At 51.9% G+C, this 25247-nt stretch overlaps 2 protein-coding genes across 4 annotated transcripts; both read left to right on the forward strand.

Annotated features, from left to right (window-relative positions):
• Nucleotides 1-438: 438 nt before the first annotated feature.
• Nucleotides 439-20994, forward strand: LOC114446983 (uncharacterized). Of its 2 annotated transcripts, none has more exons than XR_003671808.1 (21): nucleotides 439-1365; nucleotides 1473-1523; nucleotides 1599-1798; nucleotides 1945-1987; nucleotides 2067-2192; nucleotides 2281-2385; nucleotides 2465-2683; nucleotides 2747-2893; nucleotides 2971-3219; nucleotides 3310-3528; nucleotides 3618-3764; nucleotides 4016-4222; nucleotides 4319-4507; nucleotides 4581-4835; nucleotides 4916-5020; nucleotides 5100-5237; nucleotides 5322-5429; nucleotides 5526-5560; nucleotides 5642-7976; nucleotides 8059-10077; nucleotides 20983-20994. XR_003671808.1 is itself a non-coding variant. In XM_028422928.1 (21 exons), the coding sequence occupies exons 1-21, from the start codon at nucleotides 682-684 to the stop codon at nucleotides 12064-12066; spliced, it is 6291 nt and encodes a 2096-aa protein (XP_028278729.1). In that variant the 5' UTR covers nucleotides 439-681; the 3' UTR covers nucleotides 12067-12283. The 2 variants fall into 2 exon arrangements, 1 of the variants encoding a protein (XP_028278729.1); XM_028422928.1 differs by lacking the exon at nucleotides 20983-20994 and adding an exon at nucleotides 11450-12283 and having other exon boundaries at nucleotides 8059-8170.
• znf318 (zinc finger protein 318) lies at nucleotides 14338-24214 on the forward strand. Of its 2 annotated transcripts, none has more exons than XM_028422929.1 (11): nucleotides 14338-14743; nucleotides 15493-15596; nucleotides 15669-16266; nucleotides 16371-17553; nucleotides 17632-17705; nucleotides 17796-17895; nucleotides 18019-18332; nucleotides 19224-19403; nucleotides 20460-20553; nucleotides 21066-21184; nucleotides 21324-24214. In XM_028422929.1, the coding sequence occupies exons 1-11, from the start codon at nucleotides 14486-14488 to the stop codon at nucleotides 23745-23747; spliced, it is 5448 nt and encodes a 1815-aa protein (XP_028278730.1). In that variant the 5' UTR covers nucleotides 14338-14485; the 3' UTR covers nucleotides 23748-24214. The 2 variants fall into 2 exon arrangements, with proteins under 2 accessions (XP_028278730.1, XP_028278731.1); XM_028422930.1 differs by having other exon boundaries at nucleotides 21360-24214.
• The last annotated feature ends 1033 nt before the right edge of the window (nucleotides 24215-25247 follow it).

Raw genomic sequence — 25247 nt, forward strand, 5'->3', positions numbered from 1 at the left:
CTGTGGCTCCAGGCGGCTCTACCCATCAGCTGGGCGCTGATCAGGTCCTTAATACACAGACTGCATCTGTGTTACCAATAAATCCTCACTCTGTCCCCATAGCAACACTATCCTGTTCCTGGAGGACAGAACAGCCGCAGCATGTTTATTTAAATTCAAAATAAACTGGTGTTACTGTCTATTGATCTACAGTCAGACTAACCAATAAAAAAATCTGATCTGTGACGTCACTGCAGTATCAGACTGAAGCAAACATACTCCACACACAGGGTGGTGACGCCAGCCAATAATCTGCCAATCACACCGCAGCAGCAGCTCAGGTTATGGCTGGAGGTTCTGGTGGAACTGCGCAGTGTCCACTCGGGTCACTGCAGTAGATTTCAAATGCAGTTCAAGCGATGACCTGCGGGGGCAGTGACGCGCCTGTGCTGGATCCAGTCTGAGGAGAAGAAGACGAAGAACTGTCCGCCATTACAGAGGAGGCTCCGCGGTGGAGTGTTGGAAGGTAAAACGGTTCTGTCCACTGGAAAGTGGGTTTCCACGAACCGACAGGAGTGAACCCACAGAGCTGGAAGCAGAACGTGCTCAGCTGACGTCACTCTCAACCGGACGCTGTGTTGGTGATACGCCGCTAACTGCTGCTAGCTCCGCTGCTAGCTCCTCCTCTGCCCTGTTGGAGACATGGGGCGGGGAAAGGGACCTACACGGGGCAGACCCCCTGTGGGACACCCGGACGATGACTTGCCTCCATTCGGCGTGGGTCCGCCGGGTTGGGGCCCTCCGCCGCCCGGCGGGTGGGGTCCTCCTCCTCCAGATGGATGGGGTCCCCCGCCGCATGGAGGCTGGAGCCCTCCTCCACCTGATCGGTGGCCTCCGCCCCCCCGAGAATGGGGACCGAGAGGGCCGCCGCCTCCCGAATGGGATCCGCGAGGACCTCCGCCGCCGGGTTGGGGAGGACCGCTGCCCCCTCACCCCGATGACTGGCTGCCTCCTCCTGAGGACTGGGGCCGTCATCCTGATGACTGGAGACCACCTTACCCCCACCACTGGAGACCTCATCCGGATGACTGGAGACTTCACCCCGACGACTGGAGACGTCACCCTGACGACTGGAGACTTCACCCCGATGACTGGAGACCTTCAGATCACTGGGGACCGGACAAGCCTCTCCCTCCTCCGGGCTGGGGTCCGGAAGCTCCTCCCGACTCCTGGGGACCAGAGCCCATTCCGCCCGGACCGGTACTGCCCCCTCCGCCAGTCGCGGTTCTTCCCCCTGATCCCGGAGCTTTCGCACCGCCTCCCATCCCTCCTCCAGGCTGCGCGCCTCCTTTCCCGGCCTATCCGCCCCCCGGCTGGTCAGGAGAGGTGAGCCGCCCTTCCCCCGGGTCTCGGGTCACCCGGTGTTCTGTGTTCTGTAACATCATTGATTGTCGCTGGGTTTGCTGATACTGATAAGCTGTGTCTGTGTTCAGCCTGTTGTGGAAGAGCCCATGCCGAACCCGCCGCCTGATCAGCCTGAGTGGGTGAGTCCTGGTCTCTGCCTCTCTGATCTGAGGTGAGACAGCTGTGTGTTAACCTCTGTCGTTCTCTGTCCTCAGATTAAAGCTTTGATTTCAGCTCCACCCACCGACTCAGATCCATGCGACACTAAAAAACCTGCTGAGGAGGCCGCTGCCACCACAAAGCCAGCTGACGACCCAGCCGCCGCCCCCAAACCCAAACCCAAGTCCAAACCCAAAGCTGACGTCAACAAGGCCTCCAAAGCCATCGGCCTGCTGGGAAAACGCACGTTTGACAAGTAAGCCTGTGTGTGAACTATAAATTCTGCTGATGACACTTAGCTGCTGAACCAGTGGCAGCTACGTGTCCCTGTGCATCAAGTCTAACCTGATCGTGATGTCCCTTGTGTTTCTTCTTCTGTGGTGGCTGTCGGTGTGTCCTCAGGCCTCCTCCAGGCAGGTCGATGGGGATCATCTCCTTCGTTGGGGTGAGTAGATGGTGGATTCTTTCTGGTGAGGAGATGAAGTCCTGGTGAGTGATTGATCAGTGGTGTGTCTGACCTGCAGCCCACATCTGGCTGCATCGAGAGAGAAGACCTGCAGAAGTTCACCTTCAGCTCTAATGTCTTCTTTGGGAACCCTAAAGCCATGAAGCCCGGGGTCAGAGTGCACTTCACCGCCTACACAGAGAAGGTGACGCTGCCGCTGGTTGAAACCATAAAGGCTGTTCTCATCTGCAGGTGGTGCTGATGTCATGTTGTTTATGTCTGTTGCAAAGCAGAACAACTCCATAGCGACAGATGTCAAAGTGGCTCCAGGTGGGACAGAGAACGTGGACACAGACATCTATGAGGCGGTGGTCAGTCAGCCCATCATGGAGCCACAGGTCAGTGCAGCTGCCTCGCTGTGATCTGTCCTTCTGCTCCCCTGTGCTTTACATGTGTCTGCTCGGTGCGTACTTGCAGCCTGGGGAGCGACAGTACCCTGGGCAGGTTTACGTGGACATTGGGCCCCTAAGGACCAACCTGACCTTTGAAAGGAAGGACAGCACCGTGACGCTGCTGAAGAACGACCAGGTGCTCATCAACTTGTTAACCGACATTGTCAGCGAAAAGAGGCGAGCCACTAACATCAAACCCAAGATCCCTGCCACCTTCAGCCACACCAAGGAGACCCGCGAGAAGGTGAGCGCTGCTGACACCTCTGAGCGCTCCTCGGTCTGTGTGTTCTAACCCGAATGTTTGCAGGGCGTCATCGTCAGCCTGAAAGACAACGAAGGTGTCATCAAGTCAGATGAGCATGGTGAGCTTCCCTTTGACACCAAAGAGAACTTCAGCGATGTAGACTTCACCGACGAGGACATCACTGAAGAGGTGGAGTTCACCATGATTGAGGTGAGGCTGCAGGATGTTGTACAGGAACAAGTTCATATTGATGGCTGTTTTATTCTGCTGTTTGTGTTTGTGGTCAGCTGAGGGCGGGAAAACGGGCCATCAGGATCCAGCGAGTGAAGGAGCCCCTCCTCCTGACGCTCTGCACGGCCACGTCTGCTGCCGCTTCTGCCAACGAGGAAGCGAAGGGCGACAGCTCCGACAGCGAAGAGGACTCCTGTACGCCAGTCAAAGGGAGGAACAAGGCCAAGCCTGAGCTGGGGCCCAACATGAAGCTGGACATGGAGCTGTACGAGGGCATCGTCAGCCAGCCCATCATCGAACCCTCGGTGAGCTGCACGGTGGTCTGTGTGACATTCAGCACCAGTGACTAGTTGGTTCCTTCAATCCTTCCTGTCTTTGTTCCGTCTTCTCTCCAGCAAAGCATGCCGGGTTACCCGGGTCAGATCCATGCCAACATCGGCCCCATCAGGACCAATGTGACCTTCGACCACCGGGACTGCAGCGTTACGCTGCTGAAGAACGACCACGTGTTGATCAACCTGCTGGTGGACCTGACGACAAAGAAAAGGAGAGCGGCCAACATCAAACCCAAAATCCCCTTCACCTTCAGCTACACCAAAGAGACACGGGAGCGGGTACACACACTCAGACACATGTGATGTAAACCAGTCTAACTCTGCTTCAGCTGTTACGGTGGCATTGAGGTGTTTTATTTGTCTCTCAGGGCGTCATCACCCACCTGGCGGCTGACGAAGGCCTCGTTAAGTCAGAGGAGCACGGTGAGCTTCCATTTGACATTTGTGAGAACTTCAGCGACACTGAGTTCAACAACGAGGACATCCAGAAAGAGGTGGACTTCACTGTGACCACGGTGAGTCTGACAGATATTTATAATTCTTTGTGTTTATAGCCTGCACCTCCTCCCGGAGCTCCTCAGCCTGTACTGGATGCAGCATAGCTTGTAGCACTGCTCAAAGAGGGGACAGTACCCGTGACTTTACCTGCTGTGTGGACCAGGCTTGAAACCTGTGTTTTAGACAGGTTACCAAACCAGCTGGTAATGCCAGCAGGTCAGGCTGTAGAGGCTGAACCAGAGCCTCATCGGCCTTTTTGTTTCTGCAGGTAAAAAATAAGAAGAGGGCAATCCGGCTGATGAGGACGAAAAAGATTGATGATCAAATCCTGCATGAGCAGAAAAAACGGGAGGAGGAGGAGAAGAAGAAAAAGAGGGAGGAGGAGAGGAAGAAACAGGAGGAGGAGCGCGAGAGAGAGGTGGAGAGGAAGAAGAAGGAGGAGGTGGCAGCAGCACTAGCAGCTGCCAGAAACAAGGTGAGACGACAAGGCAGTCCTGCACGCTTCACCATAAATGAACAATGCATGTGTCTCTTAACACTCGGCTTTCTCTTCTGTCCTCACATCCTGCAGTGGACCCCGCTTGGCTTCACAATAAGAGACCCCGACACGATGGATGAAATCAGCAAAGAGCGATTTGAAGGCACCGTCCTCAAAGCCATCAACAAACACCCGCGCAGGGAGGTCAAGAAGGAGCTGGAGGAGGTGGAGCCGAGCACGAATGACAGCATGGCTGAGAGTGGAGAGACGCCTCTCACAGAGGTACAAACATCAGCGCTGTGCTGGTTGGATTTGAATTTTTTCAGAACTAAATTGGACATTTTTGTTGTTGCAGGTGAAAATAAAGGTCGAGAAAATAGGAACAGAAGAAAAGGAGCTTGTGGAAGGGGGGGAGGAGGCAAAGCTGGAGCTGAAAAAGGAAAGCGAGGAGGAGGAAGTGGAGAGGGATCAGGCACCTGAAGCTGGAGGGGAAACCAAATCAGACCCGGAGATGGGTCGACTAGTGATGACCGTTGACGGAAAACAGAAACAGCTTCCCTTCGGCCACAAAGACCTGTTAACCACGGCTACCATGCTGGATGGAGACAAGGTGAGTCTCACCTGCTGTCTCTCTGCAACGACACAAAGCTGCAGGACATTCTCAGTCTGGTCTGTGTCTCATTTTTAAAGGTGCGCTTCAACATCGCCACCCATCAGGAGACCAAAGAGGAGCGAGCCACGTATGTGGAAATTCTCCCCGACTCCTTCGAAGAGTCCATTGAGCAACGTCAACATGTGAGCCTCTCAAAGAGCCGCCCACTCAGCACGTCACATATAGCGGTTCAATGGCAAATGTTTCTGTTCTCCCATCTAGGGCATTGTGATTGAGTTCTTGGAGGACTCTGGCCTCATCAAGTGCAGCCAGAACCCTCAGCTGTACTTCCACATGTCTGAGGTGATTGAAAGGAAGAAACTGGAGCTGAATGAGAAGGTCGAGTTCAGCATCATCCCAGTGAGTCCTCTGCACCGCAGCTCCCTCGAGTCCTCGCTCTGTGTTTCTGTTGGATTTATTAGAAACATGTTCTTTTTCTTGAAGCATGACACAGCAGAGGGGGGGAACCAGGCCATCCGCATCAAACGTTACACTGAGAGTGTTTTCCTTCCTGCTCGGAAACTCGGAGGTGTCGGTGCAAACAAAGGAAAGGTAACGGAACTGATTATATAGTTTAGACTTTATAGAAACACACAGACAGGTTTGACACTTTGTGAATTTAAAACATGTTGTAACTTTTGTTGTTAGATGACCATCAAGCTGACAAAAGCCCCTGATGATGAGTAAGTTAAACATTCAGTGATTGTTGCAGACAAAGTGAATAAATGCAGGTTTAAATGTGTTTGGTATGTTTGGTGTTTCAGGAAGGAGAAGCCGGAAACAGACAAGCTGAAGGCGGTGGTGAAGAACCTCCGAGCACAGGACAAAAGCATGAGAAGGGATTACAGCATTATTCGGCGTAAGTACGGCCGCAGCAGGAGCAGGAGCAGGAGTCGGGCTAAGAGTAGAAGTAAAAGTAGGAGTCCACCTAGAGATGAATTTGGGCGTATCATCAAAAGGAGAAGGAGCTCCAGCAGTGACCGTGACCGCAGGAGCGGCAAACATAGACGAAGCAGAGAGCGGGCACAAAGGCGCAGCAGGAGCCGCTCTAAGAGCCGCAGCAGCAGTCGCAGCCGAAGCAAGGGCTCCAGCAGGAGCCGCAGCAGGAGCGCAGAGAGGAGCAAAGACAGGACCACCAAGAGGAGGAGCAAAATCAGCAGAGAGCGCGAGGAAAGCTACAAGAGGAGGAGGGAGCTGAGCCCCCCTCCCAGGCGAGGAGGAGTCATGGACACGGAGCTGGCAAGGAAGAAGCGGGAACTGGAGGAGCTGAACGAGATGATCGCCTACAAGAAGTCGCTGGTGGACCCCAGAGGACTGGACCCTGGGCAGAGGACATGCATAGATTATGACCATGGCCGTATAGCCGTCCCTCTAACAGAGTACAAACCTGTCCGGTCCATCCTGAAGAAACGGCCAGAGGGACCAGAGTACCATCGCCTTCCTTATGATGACCCTTACTATGACCGGCCATACAGCACTTACCAAGATCTGCGCTACGATGATCGCTACGGTGACCCATACACCAGCCGTCCCTATGCTGAACGACCTTATGGTGACCGCCCATACGGCGACCACCCTCGTGCCTATGGTGAACCTGCGTATGGTGGGCCACCGTCGGCCAGCTACCGATACACCGATCGCTATGATGTTTATGATGAACCTTATGATGAGCGCTACCCAGCATATCCAGAGCGTCCTTATGATCCCTATCACCCTGTTAAACGAAGTCAGTCTCCAGAACCCTCCAGCCACGATCCTGTTGCATCCACTTCATCTTCCCAACCCCCATTCAGACCTCCGTCTCCCATGGAATCTCCTCCTAGAAGCCCCTCTCCAAAACTGAAGAACATGACGCCGTGCCAGTCACCTCAAGACAAGAAGCCTCCCCTGGACCGCTTCCTCGACATGCTTAACAAAAAGGTGGATGCTGAAAAGAAATCAGAACATCCTCATGTTGATGATGACCTGCTGCCTCACGAGCGGGCACTTCAAGATGGCAGCGGCTTCTCTCGGATTGTGGGATTTGCACAGGAGCCACATAGTAGCAGTCAACCCCTAAAAGTGGAGAGGCAGCCAAGCCCTAAACAGACCCCAATAGAGAAAACAAGTGAGGAAACAAAGACAGAACCCTACGACAAGATCCAGAGTCTTCTCCGGACCATCGGCTTAAAGCTAAGTACAGGAGATGTGTCCAAACTAGCTGGCCGAGCCCAGGAGAAAATGTGCAGCTCCAAATCCTCGTCCACAGAAAGAGAGACCTCATCATGTCCGAGGGAGGAACTACGATCAAACAGAACGAGCTCCGTTGAGTCGGATCACATCCATTCCCCCTCCCCAGTCAGAGCCTCCAGTTTGGAGCCACTCGGCCGACACAAAGGTGGTGTCTCAGAGTATGAAGAGTTTCTAGATCAGCAGGAGTTGGACGTCCTGAACAAGGCACAGCAGCTGCAGAGTCTTACCAAGGGCCACACCACCACTCCAAAGCCTCCTCCTGGGCCTCCACCAACTCACTACCAACATCCACCTCCACCAATCAACTGGCCACTTGGCATCTCCTCCCAGATTTCCTCACCACAAGCGCACACATCCAGCGGTGTGTGCACTCCAACCCCCTCTGCTGAAAGTCAACCTCATCAGAGACTGGGACCCCCTCCAGGACCACCTCCAGGTCCTCCTCCAGGACCTCCTCCACGGCGTCCAGGACAGCCCCCTCCAGGACCCCCTCCAGGGCCTCCACCTCGGCGTCCACCTGGACAGCCTCCTTTTGCTCCACCCTCCAGTCATTCCTCTTTGCTTTTCGTTGGACAGCCGGATGCGGCTCCACCCTCTAACTCCTCCAGTTCTTCACAGTCTTTAAGCAGCGCTTCGATAATGCCACCATCATCCTTACCGGATACTTCGAGTCCTCCTGATAATGACCAGTCAGCCATCTCTACAACAGTGGCCCGATGCTTGAAGGTCATAGAGACGGTGAAATCTCTGTCAGCACAGATACCAGCCAAACCAGTCAAGTCAGTCCAGTTCAGCTTACCCACAGAGTCCAGCCCTCTGACCTCAGTGGAGACCGATGAAGACATCAAGACTAAACAGAAGGAGAAGGTATGAGCAGCGGTGGTGTGTGTGAGCATGATGATGGACAGCTCTGTGATATGATCACACACTGCCTGTGTTTTTGTTGCAGCTGGACCTGTACAACCAGAGGCTGCTGGAGAAGAGAGAGCAGCAGTATAAGGAGATGTTAACCCGCAAGAAGCAAGGGGAGAAGAACAAGGACGGTGCTCCGATCCCTCCAGGTATCACAACCTTGGTTTGATGAAGACGTTGATATTAACAGGCACCTTTTGACCTCCAAGGATTTCTAGCATTGATTAAGTTTAGTTTAGTGCTGCAGGAGGCAGAAATACAGTTTAGCTGCATGTTCCTCATGTTACTGTTTCACCTAGAATTTCTGCTCTGGGTAGATTTAACTGAAAAGTCCTCAGATACCCAATAAGATCTGTCCCTGCTCTTAATCTACATCATGCTGTATAATGAGCATAGCCGCCTTAAACTGAGGCATGTGTAGAGCTAGGAGCTAATGTAGTATTGGTTTTTCTCTGCATCACCACAAAGCTACAGACGAAGGTTTCTTCTGGAAGGTCTTTGCAAGCCCCCGTTTGTCCAGCAGGTTCTATACCCTGATGCAGCACATTGGAACTCACCATTAACCGAGCGCAGCACATAGATAGCGCCATAGCTCCGCCTTTAGGCAGCTTGGTCACACGGTGCTGCAGAGGTCATCGAGATGTTCTGCTGAGACAAGACAAGAAGCCAGCTGCCGTCCCAGCTCCAGAGTAAAACGTTTCCTTCTTCCTGTCAGAGCCAGGCAGTGTAGGCAGTCAGGCACTTTGTAAAGTTCAGTGTTTGAACTCATGAACACAAGTTCATGAGTAAACAAAACTCCTTGTTAGCTAGATAGGCCAGCACCATGACAGCAGCAGACCTGACACCTGCAGCTCAGCGCTCTGTTCGGATTATGGTACAAATACTGCACGGTGTTATTTATCAGGCGGACCGCAGCCTCCACCACCCCCCTGTGGTTCATTCACACACTCAGCTAGGAGCGCTAGCTAAGGTCTAGCTCGTGTTGTAACTACAAAGAACGTGAGCTCCACAGAAAGCGTTGGTCGGACTTCCTGCAGAGTGCTTCTGGTGCGTCTTAGGCGGACCGTATGAGGCCGTCTGCTGCAGGACTCCAGGACCACCGTGTAGTTCAGACATGGCTTGAACCAGCAGGAGGAACAAAGAGGTGGAAAGGTGATGATGATGTAATCCATCACACCACCCTGCATGCACCCTCAAAACACCTGTTATCTTAGATTAGTTTCCCCGACGCTCGCTGTGAGTCAGGTGTAACTTTTAAACAACCTACTAAAGCTTCCAGGTCTCCACAAAAGTCAGGTTTGATCATTGGACTGTTGTGCAGTGGAAGTTATCCATCCATGAACCCACGTCGCAGCCATGTTCAGGGGAACCTGATGTGGCCTCGCTTGTTCTGGAGCTCTTAGGACAGTTTGTGGCTCGTTGAGACGCTTGCTCCCTCTGTGGAGGGTTTCTTTTCTCTGTCACAGTGAAGCTGTTGAGGGTAAGTCATGTTTGCTGCTTCAATCCACATCGACTGACTTGATGTCCATTAAGTGTCGTTTTCACCTGAAGACCCAAAGGACCGCTCTTAACTGAGAACACAAAGTAAATCTCTTTCATTGGTTTACAGCAGAGGTGTTGGTGACAGTTAGTTCTGTCCACACGTCGCTCAGCTAGATGCTTCATGTCGGAGCTCACTGAAGGTCAGAGATCAGATAAATTACTGTTATGTGAATATCACCTAGTTCACACTGTGTTCCTCTTACAGCAGAGTTTGTCATCTTAATGTTAAATGGGGAAAGTGTCAGACTGTTAGCTTAGCCAGCTAATGTTAAAGCTAAAAACCTCCCACCGTCGTGTTCATCAGTCCAATATTACAGCTAAACCTGCAGCCTGCTAATGCTGCTTCGAGCGTCCTGGTCATTATTCAGTACCTTCGGTAACGTTAGCGTGAATGTCTCTAACTCACAGAAAGCTGACTGTCTCACATACATGATGTTGTAAATATAACTGTGATGTCATGTGGATGTTTTGACATCCTCCCTCTGTCTGAAGTTAGCTCAGAAAGCTAACAAACGTCCGTCGGAACGAACATGCTGGCAGTGTGTTTCCATCGTTAAAATGATGCACCTGGTGGCGGCGAGTATTTCTAAGAGTCCTCAGTCTGTGACCATCCGTTAGCTCAGGAGGCTAACGCTAACAGTGAGCTCTGCTGACATGGTTCAGTGCTCAGCTCGACTCTCAGATAGTCCATATCAGAAACAGCGAGAGAATTCGAACTTGTTATGCATCAGTCACTCCTGTTAGTCTGTGGAATGGTTAGCTTGGAAGCTAACAGAGCGTGTCTTTAGAGGTCGTCTGCTGGTAATCTCACATACCGGTATATAAATGTAAAATGTAAGTCGTACAGATGTCATCAGACCTATCCACGTTCTGTTGATCCAAACACTGACGGAACTTTGCGGCTTCTGTAGGTCTTCTGTCCCCTTGGCGTATTTAAATCCACTTTGAAGCCTCATCTTTAACACTCATTCAGGTAACTTCTGTTCATGCATCACCCTCCTGTGAGCGCTCACAGCGCCAGCAGCAGATCAGAGGGCTCAGTGCAGAGGTCCAGTGTGAAGTCAGGTGAACAGAAATGGACGCTCCAAATCTCACAGGTAGTGATGTTAACAAGCACCCGGCAGCCTCCCTGCTCAGTGGTTCCTCACAGTTTAGACATAAACGTATGTGATAAGGACATCGGAAACATTACATCTTCTGATACTCTACAAACCTCACAGATGTCTTCATTTCCATTCCCTGAATGAAATACTGGACTCGGTTCAACATGTGCAGTTATTCTGTTTCTCGTTCTATATATGATATTTTAACACGTTGCTGTCTTAGGTATTCTTTGCATGTTATGTGCCGGTCAATGCTACTTTGCCGTTAGCTAGGGACACAAGGCGCACAGCTAAACGTTTGAGATATTTGAGCGGATTCACCGTAAATGCAGACTTTATGCAGAATGTGTTGTCTTGTCCATGAAGGTAGGTGAGCATTTTGATCCTTTAATGATGTTGACCAAGCTGAGATTTAAAAACTCTATGAAGACTTAAATATGTACAAAAACATTAATTTTCCACAAATAAGCTGTAACAGGTTTACGTTGTATTTATCACATGATGGTGATGTAGCGAGCTAAGAAGCTAACAGATGTTAGAGGAGTCGGCACAACTGGAGCCGAGAAGCCCGATTAACAGTTTTTGGTAAATCTAAGTTGTTCCGTCTGCTTTCACAGAGATCTGTGGTCGAGCGGCCAGCGTGTTTTTATGGACTTCCTGTTATAAGCAGACTGTCTGCAGATCTTTGTGAAAGCAGCCTGACGATAAAGCTGTGCTCTGAGCTCAAGATGTTCCGATCTGAGAAGGTTGTGTGTGACTGACGGATCCTGTTAACGTTTCTAGGTAAGCCAATCAGCAGCGAGCCCAAGAACGTCTGGATTTGTGGTCACTCGCTGGTGTACTGGGCCGAGTCACGGGCCAGGTCTCCCGAGGTAGGTATGCAGCTGGGCATGGATCCCAGTAAGGTGGCCGTCTGGTGGAAGGGGACCCAGGGCATGACGTGGTCTCAGCTGCTGCCCCAGCTCCACCAGCTGAAGATTACCTGGCCCAACCCGGACGTCCTCATCATGCACTTGGGCGGTAATGACCTGAGCACGGACAGCCCCACAGACCTGCTGGCATCAGTCAAGAAGGACCTGACCTCCATGAGGAGCATTTTCCCACAGTGCCTCCTTGTGTGGTCTAACATCCTCCCACGAAGGGTGTGGCGCCACTCGGCAGACAGCCACGAGGTGGACTTGGTGCGCACCACGGTGAACCGCAGGATCCAGAACATCATCCTGGAGCTGGGTGGCACCTCACTCACCCACGAGAACATCCGCTGCGGAGCAAACACAGGCCTGTACCGGGCCGACGGCATCCACCTGTCACACAAAGGCATCGACGTGTTCAACCTGAACCTGCAGGACTTCCTGGAGAAGTGGGAGATGGAGGTGAACGCCGCCTCAGAGAGCGGCTGAGAGGAGTTCATATTTTTATGTTGTTTTATTTGACGTTAGCCAGGCAGGTGCATACAGACCACCTGTGTAAGGATCATGTGTTAGCGGGTGGCAGTCAGCTGTAGAAACATGAATCTTTTAGCCGCTGACAGCTAGCCGGCCTGTTTGAGCTCAGCACCGAGCACCAGCTTTGATTTCTGCTGCCCTGTATGTTTCTTTAAATAAAGTCAAAACTGGATTTTCCTGCTTTTATTAAATGTTTAGTTAAATGTGTGTGAATGCAGTGATGTCATCATGTAGACCTGCTCCAGACCTGCTCCACCTGTCTGGGTCCTCCTCGAATAGAATAGAAATACTTTATTTATCCCAAGCTGGGAACCTCACTGAAACTAAAAACATCGCTCTAACGGTAAAAATAAACAGTATAAACATTATTTACAGCGTAATAAAAAATAAACAGCATAAGCAGCAAAAAGTGTGCAGTTTGTAATGCAGGTATAAATAAGTAGACAGTGCGGTTTGAAGATGTGAGTACAGGAACAGGTGTGCAGGTTGAAGGTAAAAACCTGAACCTTGTGTTCTGAGCAGGTCTCTGATCAGACTGATATTACTGGCTGACGCCGTTCAGCCTGACCTTCAGGTGATCATCACTGTGTGTGTGTCACTGACATCTGATCATGTTTCTATAAAAGTTCATTGATTAAAAAGTATAGTGGGGACAGGACAGACCTCAGCAGCTGGTCCTGGTTTGGTTAGCGGCTCGATTGATCCTGGAAGCTGCTGATCTCAGAATGGATGCGTGATCAGAGGCTCCAGTCCTCCAGCTCTGCAGCTTCTCTTCTACAGTCTGAACTCTCCAGGAACATCTGTTCAGGGGTTTGGTCGTCTGAGCTGGTCACAGATGAGCGGCCTGCAAGCTCAGGTCATTAAAGCGTGTGTGACTGTTAGTGCGAGTGTGTGCTGTGTTTTGTTTCTCTGCAGGTTGTAACATCACGTGGAATGAGAGGATGCAGTAGAGTCTAACATGTCCTCGATTCAGGGAGCAGTTTAAAGCCACGTTCTGATGTCTCAGCCGAGAGTCCGGTTGTTTAACCGCCATGATCCTCCGCCCGTCCGTGCAGCGCCACCTGACCCGAACAGCAGCTCAGGCCTCGGCGTGTGCTGCTCGGTGGTTGTCCACAGTGTGGTATACTGCACCTGCAGCAGGGCTGAGACTGAGGTCTGTGTAATAACAAGGTGAGTCTGACTCTGAACTGTGAACTCGTGAAGTTATTCCAAGGAAACAAAACATCTATACCAGGTATGGGCCTTGTGATGAAATATCAGCCAATCAGAAGGAGGCATTAGCAGACAGGACTCTACCAACATTGTGTGCTTGTTGTCATTACATCAGTGAATGAAGGGGACAGCATGTCTGCAGCGTGGAGGTCTTTAACATGTTAAAGTGACAGAAGAGAAGTTCAAGGTGGAGGAATGACAGATGAGGACAGACAGGACAGATGAGGACAGACAGGACTCATTCAGTGGAAAAGAGGTGAAAGGAAACAGACGGCAGTGAGGAGAAGAGGCAGAGCTGGAGGACGATGAAGGTTCTCTTTAGGAGTGACGAGGGTGGACAGGATCAGGAACGAGCTCATCAGAGGGACAGTTCAGGTGGGCTGTTTTAGGGACAAAGAGAGGACAGATGGAGATGGTTTGGACATGTGCAGGAGGGACAGCGGTTATATTGGTAGAAGGATGCTGGAGCTGCAGGAAGGTCAAAGGAAGACGTTAGGAGGAAAGAGATGAACGCTGTGGGGACCCTGAAGGAACAGCCCAACATACTGTATCAGCATACTCGACATACACCAGAGGTGTTACACAGTCTGCCATGAGGCCGGAGACATCCTGCTGCCTGTCCAGTGCAGGAGGGATCAGGGTCATCCATGATAGATCACAGTCCTCCACCGCTTCACACGCCTCCAGTCTGCAGCCAGGTTATTTAATAGTTTTCTGTTGGTGACAAGTCATCTGTAACAATGCAACCACCATGTTTTATAAACTTTATGAGACGTGTTCTGAGAACAGCCTGCTGCTGAACCTGTAGAAACACAGAAACTGTCCATGTGCTGGGGTTCTGGTCTGAAATCACGTAATAAACTCTGATCTGATTCAGTTCTGGCTGAGTGTGTGATTAAAGTACATTTTATGTGCTGCTCTTTAAACACGTCAGAGACTTTTATTCTGTAGCTGCAACGCTGCAGTTCCGCAGATGGCCTGTGGGGCAGCAGCGTACATCCCGCCGCTGAACGACCAGCGAAGAAGAAGAAGGTTTGTGCGGCGCAGACAAAACCGCGTCTGGATCTACAGCAGCCTCGGACCGACTGCAGCGCGCTGCTCTCCCTCCACAGCCCGAACACCTGCACTCACCGCGGGACACGCACGACCTCCGCGGAGGGACATGTACCGCGGGCGGCCTCCGCCGAGAGGAGGCTACCCGCCGCCTTTCGAAGGCCGCGGTCCACCACCGTCGAGGCCTTACCCTCCACCGGTTTACAGAGGCGACAGGGATCGGCCCAGGCCTCCGTACCACCCCGGCTACAACGATTATGGACACACGGACTCCTACCGCCGCTCTCCGCCACATAAGAGGTACCCTTCCCCCGGGTCAGGAAGTCACCGACCCGGAGAGTACTGGGCCGGCGGTCAGCCGAGAGAGGTGAGCCCGCGTTCCGGAGGGACCGTAATGATCTGAGAGGGGGGCACCGCGGCTCTTCCTCAGTTCACATGGTCCAGACTCCATTCAGACTCACACACACACAGACTCACACACACAGAGACACACACCTCACACAGACTCACACACACAGAGACACACAGACACACACACCTCACACAGACACACTCACACACTTCACACACAGACACACACACAGACACACTCACACACACACACACCTCACAGACACACACACAGACACACTTACACACACACACACCTCACAGACACACACACCTCACACAGACACACACACACACCCCTCACAGACACACAGTGAGCAGGGTTAGAGCTGTCAGCAGTGTGTGTGTGTAAAGTGAGAAAACAGCTGGAAATGAACAGAACATCTGGTGTCGATACACAGATAAAGGGAAAATAAACAGGTTGGTAAATATTGAATATTCAGGTCCTCACTGTGGGTTCAGGTCTGACTGAGGCCAGAGGAGCTGCTGGGTTTGTAGGACAGAAGCAAATCTGAAAACTAATGAGCTTAATAAAGCAATAAGGACCTCATTGGTCAAAGAGCTGGTCCAGATTCAGAGACCTGGCTGTTAAATCCCATCCAGTCCTGATTCCATCATCAGTCCGTCTGCTGCCTCCAGCAGGGCGCGCTGTCTTCTTGTTTTAACTGTGAAGTCTTTGCACATATTAAACTGTGCCGTTCACAGAGTGTTGATGATGTGTTGCAGAGATCGCCCCGTGGGTCCGTACCTCTCGACCACAACCTCGTCATCACCGTTGGCAATGAACTGACAGGGCCGGCAGGCTCCGCCCCCTCACGCCACCATGACAGGTACTCAGCTTAGTTTTTGCACGTGCTCAGACAGTTTCTGGTTCATTTAGCTAAAGCTGTGTATCTGTGCAGAGACTACCCTCCTCGACCCGAGTACGAGCACAGCCACAGCCGAGGACGAAGCCCAGACAAGAGCCGGGGTCGCAGCAAGACCCGTAGTCCAGACCGAAGCCGGGCCAAGAGCCGGGGTCGCAGCAAGAGTCGAGCACACAGCCAGAGCCGTAGTCCAGACCGGAGCCGGGGTCGCAGCAAGACCCGTAGTCCAGACCGAAGCCGGGCCAAGAGCCGGGGTCGCAGCAAGAGTCGAGCACACAGCCAGAGCCGTAGTCCAGACCGGAGCCGGGCCAAGAGCCGGGGCCGCAGCAAAAGTCGCCCCCGCAGCTGGTCTAGATCTAAGTCCAGGTCTCGGTCCCGGTCCAGAGGCAGGAGCAGAGGGAGGAGCCACGCTCGCAGTAAGAGCCGACACCGAAGCCGCAGTGTGAGTAGCAGCAGCTCGAGCTCAAGCAGCCACAGCGGACGTGGCCGTGACGAGAAGTCTGTGAAAGGCTTTAAAGAGCTGGAGATGGCTCGACGCAGGAAAGAGCTGGAGGAGATGCTGAGCCAGCCTACAAAATCCATCCTGAAAAAACGCAGCAACGCTGAGGACTCGCCGTCTCTCAGGGTAGGACAGGTGATTCGAATGGTTGAGTTGTGGGAAGCTAACGCCTTTGAGACTACAGGGGGCGGTGGGGCTGTACTACAATGCTGAGCTGTCTCTGTGTCTCTGTGTTTCAGGGCTCAGACTCTCCTCGTGGTCTCGACAGCTCCAACATGTCTCGGGTGGCGGACCAGCTGCTGCAGGCCGTTAAAGGCATGGATTCTCACACGGTGGCGTCCATGCTGTCCGAGCTGCAGTCTGACCCGCACATGGCTCATCGCAGTGGCCTGAATGCAGAGATTAAAGAGATCCTCAACCTGTTGGGCGGCTCAGCGCAGGGGGCTGGGGACCAGCAAAAAGCTGTCAACGACATAGATGATGAGGAGAAGTTCCTGTACGGAGACTCGGAGGACCCCAAACCTGCACCAGCACCAGAGCCCGTCAGCCACTATGGCCTGAATCTCTATGGAGACGTCACAGAGGAGACCCTTTACGGAGACTACCCACCACAGAAGCCACTCATGGGTCAGATGTACAGCTGCCCAGCAGGGGCCGCCACTCACCTTCAGGGCCCTTCCACTGTGAGTGAGGGGGACACGAGGTATGTGAGCCAACCCACCATGAACCCCCCTCAGAACATCACAGTCCAGGTGTCAAACCCTGCCTACCCACCAGGAACAGAGCCTCTGGATGAAAGTGAGCGCCAGGCACTGGAGGAGTATGAGAAGATCCAGGACCTGCTGAAGACTATTGGCCTGGACCTGGGCGTGACTGAGATCAGCAAGATGGCTGCCAGGACCAAAGAGCGCCTCCACGGGAACAAACCGCCTCCAAAGATACCTACACATCGCAGACGGTACTCCTCTGGCAGCTCAGACGGAAGCCGTAAGAGCCGGAGGAGGCGGAGCCACAGCAGCAGCTCGAGCAGTAGCAGTCGCAGCCACGGACGGAGGGCCAGCGGGAGCAGTGGAGAGGGCGGCTGCGGGAACGCCTCAGCTCCATTCGGACCCCTCAAAGACCGGGATGTTAAAGAGACTAAGGCAGAGCGGGGCGACGCCGCACTGCCGCCTCAGATGCCTGAGCCCAGCGTGCTGCCCGTTCACCCAAGTCTGCCCGTTCCCACCTACCCGCCCCCACAGATCCACGCCATGATACCCCCCAACTTCCCTCCACCAGGCTTCAACCAGTACGGGAATTTCCTGCCCTACATGCACCAGCAGTGGCCACCTATGTACCCGCCCCCAAACCTGAACCTGCCTCCCCCGACCGACTTCCCCCCCACCCTGCCCTACCAACCTGCTCCTGAGTCGGGCTTTAAAGGTCAGCATCTTGTTAAAAACACCGAGCAACGAACAAACCCAAAGCCCTTCTGATCAATGATCAATCATCTGTTCTCAGGTGTGGTGACGAGCTCTGAAGGAGGAAACAGGAGAGTGTCTGAGGAGCAGAACAACGAGAGCCAGAAACAAAAGGTCAGAAGACTAACGGAGATCAAACATCCTGAGGAAGCCTGAAGTGTGATTATTGATCACACGAAGGACCCACCTGTCGCTCTGTTTCAGGTTCTGGAGGAGAGAGAGAAGCTGAAGCAGGAGAGAGACATCAGGATGAAGAAGAAGGAATATCTGATGAAGGAGCTGGAGAGACTCAGGAAGCAGCAGGGTGAGTCGGACCAGGAGCACCTGGTACACGTCATGGAGGTCAGCGTCATGTGACGCCAGGGTCAGAGTGTGTCTGTTCATCTGTGTCTTAACTGTCTGGTCTGTGTGACCGTTCATCTCTCAGGTGAGCTCCTAAGGAAGAAGCGGCGGGAGAAAGATGGTCACAAAGACCCCCTCCTGCAGGAGATCAGCCACCTGCAGGAGGAGGTCATGAGTCAGATCTCCAACCTCCGCAAGGAGCACGAAGCCGCCGAGAAGACACGCAACGAGATTGATAAGGTGGCGCTCATTCTGGGTCTAAGTCCATCGGACCGACCCCTCAGGACCAGCAAACTGCCCGAGGACCAGGAGGAGGAGCCGCCGCCACTGGAGAAGAAGAAGCGGGAGTCTGAGAGGAGTCCCGATGGCCGTGCGGCCCCCAGCAGCACCAGAACCAAGGTACAGACTGCAGAGGAGGTAATGCTCAGTTCCTCTCAGAAAGCATAGCTAGGGCTCGTTTCTGAAGTTATGATCATACGTGCCGAGGATCAGAGCTAAACATCCTGAGGAGCATGTCAGTTCATCAGCCTGATCATTGATCATTGATCGTGATGATTGATTCATATGTGATCTGAGGTTACGATGACTCGTTAATATTCCATGTCAGGTATTATATTAGTTATTGTTACTTCCAGTCGGCATGCATCAGCCCGCTGGTCCTGATATGACTCATATTTCTGTTATTTAAAAGACTTGTTTGCTGCAACGTTTACAGCAGTCTGTGAACAGGTGACGTTAGCTGGCTGCCACAGACAGGGGGCGCTGCAGTCTGACATGTCTGTCACTTCACTGCACCGCCAAACATTTGGACCGCCATTTCCTGGAACACTGTACACGGCTTCGCACTTCCTGTCGGGCGGCGTGGACTCGGCGTCATACAGAGAACAGCAGCGCGGCCTCAGGCTGATGTTAGAGGGCCCGTCTCGGGCTCAGTCGTGTGTTACAGCTGAAAAGTCGACACATACTTGACCTGCTTTAAGTGTTGACAGTTTAATGGTGGAAACCTCAGCAGCTCCGGTAACCTTTACATAGTTAGAGTTTGTGTCGTGAACACCTGCCGGGGTTCTTATTTGTCGTGGTTTGAAAAATAATCCACATGAAGTGAATAGAGGTAACTTATCGGTTTAAACATCCGCGGGTGACGTGCGTCTTCCATGTTGGAACTCTGTGGAGGTAAGAGAATTTTGACATTTCTCATTTTAAGATTAAGATTTGTAGAGTGTTGAAGGAGCGTTTGTGCAGACTGTTTGTGTGTCGCTCTTTTGACTCTCCTCCATCTTTTTTTCTTAGCCGACCTCGGTAGCTCTGTCACCTTCAAGAGCTTCTCCGGTCACCACAGCAGTTGCGGCCCCGCCCCCTGACCCATTCGAATACTATGACGCTGGAAACCATTGGTGCAAAAACTGTAACGTCACCTGCGGTTCCATGTTTGATTTTTTCACTCACTTACACAGCAAAACACACCGAAAGGTTTGTTCATCACATCTGTCTTCATGTTGCACAGATGATCCGCATCCAAACCTGTTTCCAGAAAGGCCAGGAGCCCAGTGTCCATAAGAATAACACACATTCATTGGAATAATAAGACACCATCAGCATCGCGGTCCACTAGAGTCCACACAGACATGTGGACCTCTGTGCTGCATGTCTGTCTTTCAGTTTTTAAATCTGGTGTGTGTGTCTGTCTGTGTGTGTGTGTGTGTGTGTGTGTGTGTGTCTGTGTGTGTGTGTGTGTCTGTGTGTCTCTGTGTCTGTGTGTGTGTGTGTGTGTGTGTGTGTCTGTGTGTGTGTGTGTGTGTGTGTGTCTGTGTCTCTGTGTCTGTGTGTGTGTCTGTCTGTGTGTGTCTGTGTGTGTGTGTGTGTCTGTCTGTGTGTGTGTCTGTGTCTGTGTGTCTCTGTGTCTGTGTGTGTCTGTGTGTGTGTGTGTGTCTGTCTGTGTGTGTCTGTGTCTGTGTGTGTGTGTGTCTGTGTCTCTGTGTGTGTGTGTGTGACTGTGTCTGTATCTGTGTGTGTGTGTCTGTGTGTGTGTGTCTGTGTGTCTGTGTGTGTGTGTGTGTCTGTGTGTGTGTGTCTGTGTGTGTGTGTGTGTCTGTGTCTCTGTGTCTGTGTGTGTGTGTGTGTCTGTCTGTGTGTGTGTGTGTGTCTGTCTGTGTGTGTGTCTGTGTCTGTGTGTCTCTGTGTCTGTGTGTGTGTCTGTGTGTGTGTGTGTGTCTGTCTGTGTGTGTCTGTGTCTGTGTGTGTGTGTGTCTGTGTCTCTGTGTGTCTGTGTGTGTGTGTGTGACTGTGTCTGTATCTGTGTGTGTGTGTATGTGTCTGTGTGTGTGTGTCTGTGTGTCTGTGTGTGTGTGTGTGTCTGTGTGTGTGTGTCTGTGTGTGTGTGTCTGTGTAGCGGCCCTGCAGGGATCTCAGTTCAGATGTGGCGCTGTGCCTCAGCCTTTGTGGAGACAGGGTTGTGTGTCTGTATTTTGTCGTCAGATCCAGTCCGTACTGTTTCTGTAAGATTCCTTTGATTCCTGCTCTGCACAGACTCTGGACCCGTACGACCGGCCCTGGGCCTCCACTCCACCCAAACTCTCCAAGAACACAGGGTCAGAGGAGAAGCTGACGAAACCTGCCAAAGGTACTCTCCATGCACCCTAACCTTCCTGCAGCGTTCTCATGATGGTGCTTTGTTCCAGTCATGCTCTGAGCCGCTGAATGTTTTTAGCGTCTTCTGCTTCCAGGTGGAGCTCAGTGTGGATCTCTGCTGCAGTTTCTCTGTCTCTTAATGAAAACTGTGCTAACGAAGTGACAGACGGGCATTGAACCGCAGAGGAGACTCCTGTGAACAGCTCTGATTCATTTGTTTTCATGTGTCATCCTCCACTGAGGGCTGAAAGCTAACAGACACCTGGATGTGGCTGCTCAGCTCCTCAGTAGCTGAAGTTTTATTGCATTTCCTGTGGCCTCCCTGTTTTAGCCGAGCGCTTTCCTTCAGTTCCTGCTCTGAATTAAGCACAAACATAATGTAAGAGGACTCTGACCTTCTACTGTCCTGACAGGTTCTGAGAAGTCGTCCGTCAGGTAAACATGTTTGTCAGTTTTTTTATCACCGCCTGAGTGTTCACAGTGTGTGTGTGTGTGTTTGTGCAGGTTCCGAGTTCCTGCTGCCCGTCAGAGGACTGTTCTGCCTGCTGTGTAAAGAGTTTTATGGAGATGCAATTTGTGCAGAAGAGCATGTCACCACGCACGCCCACAACGAGAAATACAAGGTATTACCCACATCACCACAGTCAGCTGTTTGTCCAGCACAGAAAGCTCTGGTCCCCGCTTTCCCCTAAAACATGTGATCAGACCCATTTCAATCATTCTGCTTTAGTGATCTCACAACATTGGACGTGTTTGTATCAGGAGTGGCTGTTGATGTTCTTGATTCTCATCCACCAGAAACAGATGTATGAGAACCCGCTGTATGAGCAGAGGAGGAACCTGGACCGTCAGGCAGGACTGGCCTCAGAGGCAACTGGAAGGAAACGTAAACATGATGATGAAGACAAAGGCGGCAAAGACAAGGAGGACAAATTCAAACAGAAGAAAGAGAAGAAAGACAAGGAGAAAAAGAAGGAGGACTCCGTCCAGGCAGAGGAGAAGTCTAAAGGTAACAAAGAGGAAGAGGAGGAGAAACTGAAGTGCAGCAAGAAAGAGGAGAAGTTAAAAAATGTCAAGAGTCTGGAACAGGAGAAGCCGCCGTACAGCAGGGACGACAGGTATCGCTACAGCAGAGAGGAAGAGGAGAGGGACAGATACAGCAGGAGAGACGAGGACGACCGGCACAGATACAGCAGAGAAGAAGAGTATCGGTGCCGTTACCGCAGGGATGAAGACGGCCGTGCCAAACACGGCCCACGAGATGACGAGGACAAATATAAGTCTAATAAATCTTCAGATGTCAGGTGCAAATATGGAAAGGACCAAGACGAGGACAAACCCAAGGCTGAGAGGACGGCTTTTAAAAAGCTTGAGTCTGAGAAACCTGCTGCCAACATGCACGAACTACCACCGAAACCCTATGACCCGCCTAAAATCTTCTGTGGACCCAGTCCAGCCATGAGGGCAAAGCTTCGCAAGCAGAGCCAGGAAGCCAGCAAGCCAGCAGCCACCAGCACAACCACTTCGTTTGGAAAGTTCACATGGAAGAAGAAGGAGAACATCCTGGCAAAGGAGGCTCAGAAAGTGGCTGCTGAGTTCATCAAGGAGGACGAGGCGGCTGTGAAGGAGCAGCCGGTCTCTGTGGAGGATTCCTTTGCAAAGTCAGTGGCTGCTGCTCAGAAGATTGCCCAGAAGCTGGCAGACCAAACCAGCGAGCCGACCGCCTGGTCATCAAGCAGTGCCGGTAGGGGGCGGATCCGCCCCAACCTCCCAGCACCTGCCGCTGTTCTGAGAAAAACAACAATGATGGGTAGACCCGCACCTCTGAATACCTTCCTGTCTATTAGACCCCAAAGCAGCAATACACTAGGGTCTCCCCCAAAACCTGATTTCTGCGATCCTCTCATAAAGGCTCAGAGTGCTCAGAAGGATCTGCCAGAAGTGGAACCCATCCCACCACCTGGCAGACCTGGGCCATTTGAGGCAGTGTCAGCACAGGGGCCTAGACCTCAGCTGCTTGGAGCTAGACCTGCACCATATGAAGTAAGACCTGCTCCACCAGTTTGTAAACCTCCTGAAAGGTCAGCCCCTGTTCCAGCCGAGGCTAAACCCGTGCCAGCAGAGATTAAACATATGCCCCCCACTGTACCACCTGCACAGCCTACAATAGTAAAGATAGTGTCTGACGTGGCAGCCCCAGGTGTCCCAGAGAGCGAGCAGACTCGCACGGTTTTTGTTAAGCCTCCACCTTTGAACTTGGGTGATCATATTCAGAAGTCTGAAAAACATAAGAGTAACCTGGCTGCAGCGAAAGCTCAGGACCTATTTGGTATCTTCTACAGCAGCATCAGCCATTCAGGTCCCCCTTCCTTTGCTAAACCAGCAACAGATACCAGGGCTGACAGGAGTAGCCCAAGTCCACTCCCAGCCCTAAAAGCACCACGGCCACAAGCTAAGCTCCCAACCCCGTCACAGCCTCTACCAGAGCTTCATGCATGTCCACAGCCACGCTCAAGCACGCCCCCACCGAGTCCACAGCAACAAACCAAGCCAGACATCCAGATTGAGTCTGTTTGGTCACTGCAGTCTTCTGCAGGTCCAGATCATGAGCTGGCTCCACCCAAACATATTTCACAAACAAAGGATCCTCAGACTCCGCAGCCTCTGCTTGCTCAGTCTGAGGGTCAAAGTGAACCGCGGAACCAATCCCTAGCTACAGTTTCTGAATCCCACCCTCAGACCACATCTGCCAAGCTAGAATCAACACCTTTAACTGAGTCCCAACCCAAATTTGTTCCTCAGATCCAAAATGAGTCACACCCTGAGCATAAACCAGAGACGTATCCTGACACGGCTTCAGAACCTGAACCCAAGCCAGCTCCCAAAACCAGAGGCAAGAAAACTCCTCCTGCTCCCCGCCCTGCCCGGCAAACACGGTCTCAAACAAGATACCAGACCCGGCAGCAGCAAAGCCAGTCTGAACTGGAGCCTTTGCTGGCTTCAGGGGACTCTGCAGATTCAGACCCCAAAGGGTTAAACACTTCTGACCCCAGTTCTGAGTCACAGCAGGAGGTGGGGACAACCAGTGAAGAAGACACACAGATGACAGCTATCACCCCAGAAACCCTGGGCCTCCCGTCCGACATGACCTCTCTGGACTTTGAGTACGATTTTAACTTTGAGTAGGTGCCGACTGCACTCTGAGGGACTCTGGGGACGGGTGTCTTACCTGCATGTCCAAAGAGCCGAATGCTGGAAGCAGCTGGAAGAAAGACCCTGAAACTGTTCACCTGTTAGAGTCCAGATAAAATCCTCCTGCTGTCCATGTTTGTTTCAGATCCGAGTCTGCAGGGAAGCTGCTGCTGACGGCCGGTTCCAGCAGCAGCTTCGCTGCAGACACAGCTGTCACTGACACACAGGTCATGTTCATTAGTTAGTTTTCCAATGTTTGCACCTTCAGTCGTTCTTTGGTTGTTTCTTGTTCTGGAGGAGGCGTCTGTGTTTTTAGTTTTTCTGATGTCTGTTGGTCGAGGGAACCTTTTATTGAACAGTTCTGGACATTCTTCCTCAAACCTAAATGTTCTGAACTCTTCCTCACTGCTGGCCTCGTGTGAACAGCTTATTGTGTTGATCTCAGTAAAATTTCATGTTAACCATGTCATTCCTGTGTGTTTGTCAGACTGCAGAGGGGCTGGAACCAAACGCTCTTTTAATTTATCGTTACGCTCCCTCAAGTTCCCAAAGTCTGCCGTGGCTTCAGGAGCCCTGTTCGCTCAGAGGGACTTTAATGTTTGACCGTACGAACTCAGGCTGACAGCCGGTTACAGGAACAGTTCCTCTGACCACCTTCTCTGAAAGAACCTCGGGAAGTTTCTGCAGTCCTTTCTAGGGACTAACCTCTGAGCAGGGCCATAACCGTGGAACCTCAGTCAGACCCGGTTCCTCTGCAGTGAAAGTCAGGTTCTTGAATGTTCAGTTCTGGTGGTCGTGTTCCTCACTGGTTGCATTTTGGTCCTCACAGAGTAAACCAGATGTTTCTGTGCATCTGTCTGATCGGCGCTGCCTGCTGTCAGCTGCTGGTCTGTGTTCTCACTGATAACATGTTTATGAAGCATAAGTTCAGCTGCCCTGCTGTGAACACACTGTCAGCCTGGACTGACCACCGATGAAACTGGTCTGGAGGAGGACCGCTCCTTCAAAGGGCCTGGCCTCGTCTTTCATTCATCCTGTTCAATCACTGCTGAGCGGCGAGGGTTAAACCTCCGGGGCTGCCTCAGGCTGTCGGCTGTTTGTCCTGTAAAAACGTTTCTTAAATAAAGTTTGTGAAAAGATCCAGCTGGTCTCTGATCATTATGAACACACAGGTGTCCTGGTTTGTATGCTGTAAGTCATTCGTACAAATATCTCTGACTTTGTTTAACAGACGTTTGAACACGTGAAGCCTTTATACAGACCCTAACCCACCAGAGTCCAGTATCAGTCCCTTCAGAACTGTCCTGTTTGTCCTTAGTACAGACTCTTATGGATCATGGGTTTGTCCTGCAGAGCGCAGCGTCCTGTGAATACAGCTGTGATATGTGATGTCATTAATGTATGCTTCACTGGTGGAATTCTGTGTATATTTTAGTTTTAGCTGCTTGTGATATGAATGTTCATTTTACCTCTGATATTACAGCCGTTTTTACC

The sequence above is a fragment of the Parambassis ranga genome, chromosome 15 (genome assembly GCF_900634625.1).
Source record: "Parambassis ranga chromosome 15, fParRan2.1, whole genome shotgun sequence".
NCBI lineage: Eukaryota > Metazoa > Chordata > Actinopteri > Ambassidae > Parambassis > Parambassis ranga.